This window comes from Brachypodium distachyon, chromosome 1 (genome assembly GCF_000005505.3).
Source record: "Brachypodium distachyon strain Bd21 chromosome 1, Brachypodium_distachyon_v3.0, whole genome shotgun sequence".
Lineage (NCBI taxonomy): Eukaryota > Viridiplantae > Streptophyta > Magnoliopsida > Poales > Poaceae > Brachypodium > Brachypodium distachyon.
This window is the reverse complement of record NC_016131.3, coordinates 68,830,720-68,839,644: the sequence shown is the minus strand read 5'-3', so window position 1 is coordinate 68,839,644 and position 8,925 is coordinate 68,830,720. Positions and strand designations below refer to the sequence as shown.

Below are 8,925 nucleotides of genomic sequence, written 5' to 3'. Positions count from 1 at the left end.
TTGCCCGCGTTCGACTTTTTTTTTTTAGCATACCCGCGTTCGACTTTTAATCGTGACAAATCGACACGACAAAGGCCCATTTTGGCCATCGGAATCCACTCAAGCCATCTCCGCCTCCCCACGTTTACATTACACAGGTACTTTACGCCGTCACTGACAAGCGGGCCATGCGTTTTGATCGCCGCAGGCCCGCAGAAGGGAGAGAGGCCCCAGGCCCGGCCCGGATCAAATACGAAAAAAACTCGTGCCCTGGAGCGGGGCGTGGTGGAAGAAACTAGCCGTTAGGCTCCTCGACCCCAACGTTCTCCTTTTCCTTCTCCCCTCGCCTCTCCGATCTCCCATCCCCGAGACCTCGACCCCCATTCCAATTCCAAGCAAAACACCCCAACTCATACGCAAAAAATTCAAACCCTAGCCATGGCGACGGGGGCGGCGGCGAAGACTCCGACCAAGCAACCGGTCCCCGGGGCGACGGCGAAGACTCCGGCCAAGCTCCCGGCCCCGGCGGCGCCGAAGACCCCGGCCAGACCCTCGACCACGGCCGCGGCGGCGAAGACCCCGTCCAAGTCCGCCTTGCGCGCGCGCGCCCCACAGGCCTGTGAGAACTCCGACCCGAACATCCTCGCATCCCCTCCCCCGCCGGCCTCGAAGTCGAAGACTCCGGTCAGGACCTCCGCACGGAAGAAGCGCTGCACGCCCGCGCCCGCGCCGCCGCCGCCGGTCCCGCAGCGGCGGTTCCTCGTGGCGAAGAAGGGCGCGCGGCGGAGGCACAACGGCGTGAGCGGTGGGGGCGAGTTCGACTTCGACAAGTGCCGCGAGGCCGCACGCGAGGCTCTGCGCGCGTCGCATGAGGAGTTCTTCCGCAAGGAGCACGCGGCATCCGCCTCCACGGAGGAGCAATCGCAAAAGGAGGATGAGGAGAAGGAGGAGGAAAAGGTGGCCCAGGAGGAAGCAAACAGTGGGGCCTTTCAGGAGAAGGAGGAGGAGGAAGAAGAAGCGGATGTGGCGGAATTGGAGGGTAGTAGCAAGGTGAGGGCGATTAGGAGCAGAGTGATGGCAAAGGCATTGAATACCGTGCCGGATTCTGGGGCTGGCCGCGTCAAGCACCTGGTCCATGCCTTCGAGAGCCTGCTCTCCATCTCCGGCGCTACCTCTGACGCTGATCGGGCCGGTGAGGAATCCTGGGCGCTGCCTGGGCTGCAGCCTTGGAGGGACGAGAGCGACTTTGGGGTTTCGTCTGATTTCCCCGACACAGAGCCGAGCAGGCGTTGTACTTCACTCGATGGCAACAGCAACAGGTTAGTTCGTTCAGACAAACAGTCGGGAGAAGGACTTGTATTTATTGTTGCCGACAAATTGAATTGATGGAAGTTCGTTGCTCCTTTTTAGATCGAGCTGGGACAGTAGGACGTCGGCCGGAGGGCATAAGAGCCGGCGGAACGTGAGGATACATTAACTTCTATTCTCTGCTGTAGAGTCAATAATGTTTTTTAAACTCTCTGAAATGAATGCTGTCTTCTATGTTATTGGCAGTCATCTGAATCGTTACGGAGCAGCTGGAATAGAAAGCTCAAGGTTACTAGCCAGCATCCTTTCAAGCTGAGAACAGAGGTAAACAACAAAATCTTCTGCTTGTTAGTGGGCAAGTCGGTAGTAGTTGAAAGATGTACTGATGTGTGAATCATTTTGTAACAGCAAAGAGGAAGGGCCAAAGAACAGCACTTTATTCAAAAAGTACAGGAAATGCTTATTGAGGATGAAAAGAAGCGCATACATATTGCTCAAGGACTTCCCTGGACAACGGATGAGCCTGAGGTTTGTCTAGCCTGTTTTTCTTGAACACATGCCCTGCATTAGCATATTGTTCAAAATTTGTGTCAGATACCACGTATACTATACCTTTCAAGAAAGATATCTTTGTTCAGATTCTGGATTGTTGTTTGTGCATCTTCTGACTCTTATCGCGACATGGTAGTTCTTGGAGTTAACTGGAGCAGCAAAATTTACATAATAGTACATTACATGTTTAAGTACAATTTTGTACCACCACCTGTTATCTTAGATTATATAATTCATATTCATTATCATACAAATTATTATTGTCATTATTGTAAAATCAACAAGTGACATAATTTGAAGGTGACAGACCGCCGATGCCAATTGAGTCTTTATGAGAGTATAAGATGCTTGAAGAATTTATCCCGATTTTCTTCGCAATCTCTGTGAAGGATACTTACTAGCATATTGTTTGTTCTGAGTGGGACATTGCTGTTTGTGCCAGATGCTCTGATTCTTCTCATGCCCACTGGGTAGTTCTTGGAACTCATTAACAAATTTAACAGTGTTTGAAATTCGACTAAATATTTATTTGCATATTTCTTATACTTCCTCCGTCCAACAAAGGATGTCTCAACTTTGACTAAATTTTAATGCATCTGTACACTAAGTCATGTCTAGATACATCCAAATTTTTACAAACTTGAGACATCTTTTGGTGGACGGAGGGAGTACCTGGTTTTGTTTGGAATCATTATGGTGATAGATTGATTATCAGTGAACAAGTGACACTGTTTTAATTTTGTGTCTCTATTTTAACAGTGTCTGAAATTTGACTGAATATATTTGCATATTTTTCATACCTCGTTTTCAATGGAATCACTATGATGGTAAATTGATTTTGAGTGAATAAGTTACATTGTTTTAACTTTGTATCTTTCACTAGTGCTTGATAAAGCCACCGGTCAAAGAAAGGACTGAACCAGTTGACCTTGTTCTCCATAGTGATGTACGAGCACTTGAGCGTGCTGAATTTGATCAATACGTAAGTCTCTGTACATATTCGTTATACATTGCACATTGTACGCAGTCATATCTAAATGGAGCTGGTGTGATATCTTCTACATTCTATTAACTACATATATGGATGTTTGAAAATTTAGGTATCAGAGAGGATCAAGTTTGGTGAGCAACTAAGATTGGAGAGGGAACATCAACAAAAGTTGGAGGAGGAAGAAGTGATAAGGCAGTGGAGGAAAGAGCTTGTTCCTAAAGCGCAGCCAATGCCTTATTTTGATCGGCCATTTATCCCCAAAAGGTGAATATCTTGTCTGCTCCTGATCTCTAATGTACATGAGTACATCTGTTCTTGTTAGTGAAACTCTGACAAGTTTTTCCTATAACTAAGACAAATGTATCTGAGTTTCTGTTCAATCGCTGCAGTAATAATTCGATATTATCTGTTCAGTTTTCGGTAGTTCAGAATTGCCTGTTACAAAGTAACTAACATTTCATTCCGTCCCATTTTTGTTTGATAAGGTCATCAAAAACCACAACAATTCCTAAGGAGCCAAACTTTCATCTGCGGCCTGAAAAGCTATCATGGTGAGTTTACGGTTAAGACTGAGTAAGCAAACATTGTGCTTTGTGGCTAAAACAGTCAATTTACAAACATTATAAGATTGATAGGAATGCATGTTCTCTATACAAAGCATGCTCACCATGCTTGGTTATGTCAATGATGGCTGACAGTTACTGTCGACAGCGATGCATGGTCACTGGAAAGCTGAAGGGTGTCTCCTCATGAGCAATGTGAAAGTCAACAGCATCCACCAAGAACTGCTCGACACACATGATAATGCTTCCAATCTATTAGAGTACCTAGCTTCTTCCTGTTCACCAAGTGCAAAGAACCACAGCACCATCAGATTTCATTTTGTAGCTTGGATATCACTCCAACTTCTGTTTTGTACATGCGTTATGCAATACCAGTAGCTCTGTGCTTCAGATGCGCACCACTCCGGGGTTGAAAGAACTGTTGTACAAGAAACCACGGAAGGGAAATTGTATTCCCAAGTTGATTCTTGAAAAACTCGAAATGTCGTTATGTTGATATATACATCTGGATTCTGAAAAAAAGTACCTTCTGGTGATTAGCTGTTACTGAATCTACTGTCAGAATGTCTATTGTGCTAGAAAAGTTGAAGCGTGATCTGGAGATAAAAAAAATTGGTTAAAATGTGGCTACAGACGACAACAATTAGTGGTGAGATGAAGTTGTTAACAGCTATCTTATTGAGATAATCTTGTTCCTCGAGATTAGTTTTACAAGATGTGACTTTACTGAGATGAATTGTAGCTATCACTGGACCCCCTTCTTGTCTTTTCCTCCACAAAGTTACTACTAGCATATCTGCATGATATATCCTGAAATAGTTGGGGTCCTTTTCAGCTGCATGTCAGATTTTGCATTTCTGTTTTCTTGAGAAGATGCTTATTTCATGTTTTGCAAGCCTACTTGGAAATTATATAGGAATCTAGTCTCCACTTAGATGTTTAGTTTCAATCCATCCCTGGACGCAGATTTGCCTACATCTCCTAGTAGTTTCAGCATCCTATTCAGATAAACACTTAGAATTGGAAAATCCAGGCGTACCTTCTCAACTGAATACTGTTCTGAGTAATAGGAAATTTCAGTAGCTGAAAGTGACTGGAAGATTAACACGCAATTAGGTCAAGACAAATGATTGGCAACACCAACAACCTATCAATTTAGACATACACTCTGAACTGAAAAAATTCAGGCACGTACTCCGAACTGAAAAAAAGTTCCGACTTCCGAGTTACAGTCAATTTCAGTAGCTTACAGTGAATAAACTGGAAGATGAACATGCACTTGAAATCCGAGCTCAAAGTTTAGACTGCAAGATGAATATGTAGGTCAGCATCATGGTTAACAGCTAGCTATCTTTGGATGCTCTTATTCCTACACCATTCTGCATTCTAGTTGATGTCTGAAGCTGAAATAGATCGATCTCTTGGAGACAACTTTTGCCAGATTGCCAGTGCGAACGAAGATACAGTGATTCATCGATTAACTGAAGCATGCTGCTGTTAGCAATTTGCAGAGGTTACACAGTTATGTGTGCCCTGGAAATCAAATTGATTGGTTGTGGAACATGCCACCTACCTGAAATTGGTGAAGTTTTTGAAAGTAAATACAGTACGATATCAAACTGGACAGTAGATTTGGGCCTGATAATTTTCTGTTCCCGAGCCATGGCTCCTTTAATTTTCACTTGCAATGTGGATGAAATTGGTGAAGTTTTTGAAAGTAAATACAGTACGATATCAAACTGGACAGTAGATTTGGGCCTGATAATATTCTGTTCCCGAGCCATGGCTCCTTTAATTTTCACTTGCAATGTGGATGAAATAAAGTTAGCAATTCTGTTTGGAAACCTACTGAATCCATGGTAGAAAAAAATAATCTTAAAAAGTACCGGTTTGCACGGTTCCATCTTCCATCTGTTGTTCAGAGCTTGATTTTCAGATTCATTGACTGAATAAAATAGATTCCAGGATATCAAACCATGCAAATTCATCCATATCAAACAATTGGCAAAGCACAAATCAAATTAATCCCATGATATATTTTGCAAGCAAATTCATCCGTATCAAATATACTTCAATGCTTGTGTTGCAACTTGCAAGCCTATGGTTAGCGTGGAACTTCATGTTAGGTACTTATGGTACTCTCTACGTCCCAAAATAAGTGACGTGTATTGTATAAAAATATAGTTTTCGTAAATTTTCAGATCGCCTAAAGTTTTAATCTGAAAAATTTATAAAATTCCATTCAATAGAGAGAGACCGTCAACTGGAGCCAACAACAGCTAAACTAAACTCTCTCTGCTTCGTGATGTCCCACCTCGCCGCGCCCGCCTCCCCGCCGCCGGCGCCAAACCCTAGCCCCGACGCCGGCGAGGATCCCTCCTGCTCCTCGCCGCCGCCGACCGAGAGGGCACGAAGGAGCGCGGTGGTGGTGGTCATGGGCGCGACGGGCGCCGGCAAGTCTCGGCTGGCCGTCGACCTCGCCGCCCACTTCCCCGGCGTCGAGGTGGTCAGCGCCGACTCCATGCAGGTTTACCGCGGCCTCGACGTACTCACCAACAAGGTCCCCCTCCACGAGCAGAATGGTCTCTCCTCTCCAACACCCTTGCCAAATCCCATCTTAATTTCTCCTTCTCTTTTTCTTCCTCCTCTGTCAGTTCGGTTGAACTTGAGCTCAGTGGTTCTACGTTTGGCGTGTCTGCAGGTGTTCCTCACCATCTCCTTAGCATCATCGACCCCTCCGTGGAGTTCACTTGCCGTGATTTTCGTGATCACGCTGTGCCGGTAAAGCCTGTGAACTGGGTGCTGCAACTGCGAGTCTGTTTTGTCTTCAGTGTTCTAGGACACCATTATACCATGTTCATTGATTGCTTGGTTAGGGGGGCCTGTAACTGTAAGATAATAACTCACTGCTCACATGCTTCTATATGGCCACAGATTATAGATGACATATTGGGTCGCGGTGGCCTCCCTGTCATTGTTGGCGGTACAAACTTCTACATACAGGTTCATGGTCTAAGGCATGTTATTTTTCCATGTCTTAAGCAATCAATCTGATTACTTTTTCTTCGCTCTTGCGACATCTTAGGCTCTTGTTAGCCCATTCCTCTTTGATGATATGGCAGAAGAGACGAAGGGTTGCACTTCGAGTGACCACCTAGATGATATAGGTGAATGATGCTATTACACTTGTTTCATATTCTTGGCTTGCTTCTTCAATATTCATACTTAATTGTTATTTTTATTTCTTAATTGCGGGCCTTGTGGCAATCAGGGCTCGCTGATGATAACCAGGGCAATGGGTGCTACGAACGCTTGAAGGACATTGATCCTATTGCGGCCCAAAGGATCCACCCAAACAACCATCGAAAAGTAAGTGTGTTGTCCATTTCTGTGGCTAATAAGCTCGTCTTGTTCTGTAAGAAGTGCTCACTCTCCATATGATATTGCCATGATTCTATTATTTTATTCCATGCAATTTTCTGTATTGTACAGATAAAGCGTTACCTTGAGCTACATGCAACCACAGGTGCTCTACCAAGTGATCTTTTCCAAGGAGAGACTGCAGAGGTAAAGATTTTTACGTCTTCTGATAAGCGTTGCTTACTGTTGTCTTTCCACTTGCCAGCGTTTTTATATATTTTGTGAAGTTCTTTTCAAATGAGTAAGGATAATATCCATCCTGTCACACTGTCAGGTGTACACATGTTCAATGCAGAGTTCATGCAATCATGCCATGAATGTGAACGCTAATTGCTGCTACAACACATTTTGTCCTATATATGGTTAGATCTCTTGTTTAACTATATCCTAACTAAGATTATTTGTTGCCAGGAGAAGTGGGGCCGACCTAGTAACTCCAAGTATGAGTGTTGTTTCTTGTGGGTGGATGCTGATCTCCATGTTCTGGATAATTATGTTAATGAAAGGGTCGATTGCATGGTTAATGCTGGCCTGCTAGACGAAGTGTGCAATATATATGATCCAGATGCTATTTATACCCAAGGGTTGCGGCAGGCTATTGGAGTTCGTGAATTTGACGAGTTCTTCAGATTGTATTTAACAAAAATAGTAACTGATAAGATAAAACTTGGTTGTTCATCTATAACTAAACTAGATGTCGGTGATGATAAGCTGGAGAGCTTGTTGGATGAAGCAGTCTGTCAGCTAAAAGCAAACACACGTAGACTTGTTCGACGCCAAGTAAACACCAAGTTTCCTACGTATTTATATTATTTCCTTTGTTCATGAGATAATCTTCAAGAGTAATCAGTTGCAGACTGTAAATCTTTGTTGTAGAGACGAAGGCTGCACCGGCTGAATAAAGACTTTGGGTGGAATTTGCATCACATTGATGCAACAGAAGCATTCCAATGTAAGCCCGTCTGTAAGTATTAGCTCATATTGTTGAATTGACCTGTTGCAGAAATTTGATGTGTTCACTTTCACTTCATCCACAATGTGTTTTTTACTAGGCACCACTGGTGATTCATGGCACAACAAGGTTGTAAAGCCTTGTGAGGATATTGTCAAAAGATTCCTGTCTGGCGATACAACTTTGGCGAGCGAAGATTCTTCCAGCAATATTGGAGGAACTAGGGCGGCTTCAAGAGAGTTGTGGACTCAGTATGTCTGCGAGGTGATTGTGGTCATTGCTTATTATGAGAGTACAGTTTCGAACTCATCACTTGAAGTATCTTCTGTCTGCTTCTCTCTCTCTCTCTGTTTTTTTCTAACATTTTCTTCGACGGAAGCATCAATCTGACAAACCTCGGTCTTTCCTTAATCATGAGTTGCAGGCCTGTGACAACCGGGTCCTTCGAGGGGCACACGAGTGGGAGCAGCACAAGCAAGGCCGAGGCCATCGGAAAAGAATGCAGCGCTTGAAGCAGAAGACAAAGATCATAATTGCATAAGCATTCGGTGTAATTTTGGCATAGATGAAGGAAATGCGACCTTCCTGCACAAAATTGGAACTTGCAAGCCATTGTTTGTTTTCAAATTTATTTAGGTTGGTTTTCTGGCATAGGGAGGGATTGAGCTGCAAAAGGTGTTTTTGCGTATGTTTCGAAAAAATGTTTTTTGTATGCTACTCCCTCCCTCCGTTCCTAAATATAAGATACTTTAGCTTTGTCTTATGTTGACTAAGTATATACTCCTTTCGTCCGGAAATAATTCGTCCGGAAACAACTGACTTGGATTTGTATAAGAATGATAAGAATTCCGGACGGAGGGAGTAGAAAAATCTACCAATATCTACAACTATAAATTAGTTTTATTAAATCCGTCGTGATATATCTTTCGAAAGAGAAATTGCAAAGGTGGTTCATTAACTTGACACGAGGGTTCACTGTATCTGGCTTGGCGTCACCAGGAGCGAGATTGTTGGCGCAGCGAACAATTTTTGCCAAATCTTCAGAGCACATGCACTTCCAAAAAATCGGAGTAGGGAGTTTGTCCTCATAATGCTAAAGTAAGTACAAAATTATTGGTGCATGTTGCTGTAACAAAATTATTAGCATGCGTGCTCTCATT

At 43.7% G+C, this 8,925-nt stretch overlaps 2 protein-coding genes across 5 annotated transcripts; both read left to right on the top strand.

Moving 5' to 3' along the window:
- Positions 1 to 279: 279 nt before the first annotated feature.
- LOC100823849 (neurofilament heavy polypeptide) lies at positions 280 to 3,939 on the top strand. 2 transcript variants are annotated; one of them, XM_010231913.3, is made up of 8 exons: positions 280 to 1,298; positions 1,390 to 1,441; positions 1,534 to 1,611; positions 1,696 to 1,815; positions 2,723 to 2,821; positions 2,940 to 3,094; positions 3,316 to 3,381; positions 3,529 to 3,939. In XM_010231913.3, the coding sequence occupies exons 1-8, from the start codon at positions 418 to 420 to the stop codon at positions 3,581 to 3,583; spliced, it is 1,506 nt and encodes a 501-aa protein (XP_010230215.1). In that variant the 5' UTR covers positions 280 to 417; the 3' UTR covers positions 3,584 to 3,939. The 2 variants fall into 2 exon arrangements, with proteins under 2 accessions (XP_010230215.1, XP_014756704.1); XM_014901218.2 differs by having other exon boundaries at positions 282 to 1,298; positions 3,542 to 3,939.
- A 1,704-nt stretch (positions 3,940 to 5,643) lies between these two features.
- LOC100823543 (tRNA dimethylallyltransferase 2) lies at positions 5,644 to 8,618 on the top strand. 3 transcript variants are annotated; one of them, XM_024457718.1, is made up of 10 exons: positions 5,644 to 5,975; positions 6,095 to 6,174; positions 6,328 to 6,396; positions 6,479 to 6,560; positions 6,665 to 6,762; positions 6,886 to 6,960; positions 7,225 to 7,593; positions 7,690 to 7,777; positions 7,866 to 8,057; positions 8,190 to 8,618. In XM_024457718.1, exons 1-10 carry the CDS (start codon positions 5,699 to 5,701, stop codon positions 8,195 to 8,197), a joined length of 1,338 nt encoding a protein of 445 aa, XP_024313486.1. In that variant the 5' UTR covers positions 5,644 to 5,698; the 3' UTR covers positions 8,198 to 8,618. The 3 variants fall into 3 exon arrangements, with proteins under 3 accessions (XP_024313486.1, XP_024313485.1, XP_010228981.1); XM_024457717.1 differs by having other exon boundaries at positions 5,645 to 5,975; positions 7,866 to 8,029; positions 8,190 to 8,580; XM_010230679.3 differs by having other exon boundaries at positions 5,646 to 5,975; positions 7,690 to 7,765; positions 7,866 to 8,029; positions 8,190 to 8,580.
- The last annotated feature ends 307 nt before the right edge of the window (positions 8,619 to 8,925 follow it).

Excerpts from the sequence above, each read along its gene's own strand:
- LOC100823543 (XM_024457717.1), top strand. The coding sequence starts at position 5,699 with ATGTCCCACCTCGCCGCGCCCGCCTCCCCGCCGCCGGCGCCAAACCCT. Across the intron at positions 6,397-6,478 it reads GTACAAACTTCTACATACAG|GCTCTTGTTAGCCCATTCCT; the intron begins GTTCATGGTCTA and ends GCGACATCTTAG. Across the intron at positions 6,763-6,885 it reads ACCCAAACAACCATCGAAAA|ATAAAGCGTTACCTTGAGCT; the intron begins GTAAGTGTGTTG and ends TGTATTGTACAG.
- LOC100823849 (XM_010231913.3), top strand. The coding sequence starts at position 418 with ATGGCGACGGGGGCGGCGGCGAAGACTCCGACCAAGCAACCGGTCCCC. Across the intron at positions 1,299-1,389 it reads CTCGATGGCAACAGCAACAG|ATCGAGCTGGGACAGTAGGA; the intron begins GTTAGTTCGTTC and ends GCTCCTTTTTAG. Across the intron at positions 1,442-1,533 it reads GGCATAAGAGCCGGCGGAAC|TCATCTGAATCGTTACGGAG; the intron begins GTGAGGATACAT and ends TGTTATTGGCAG.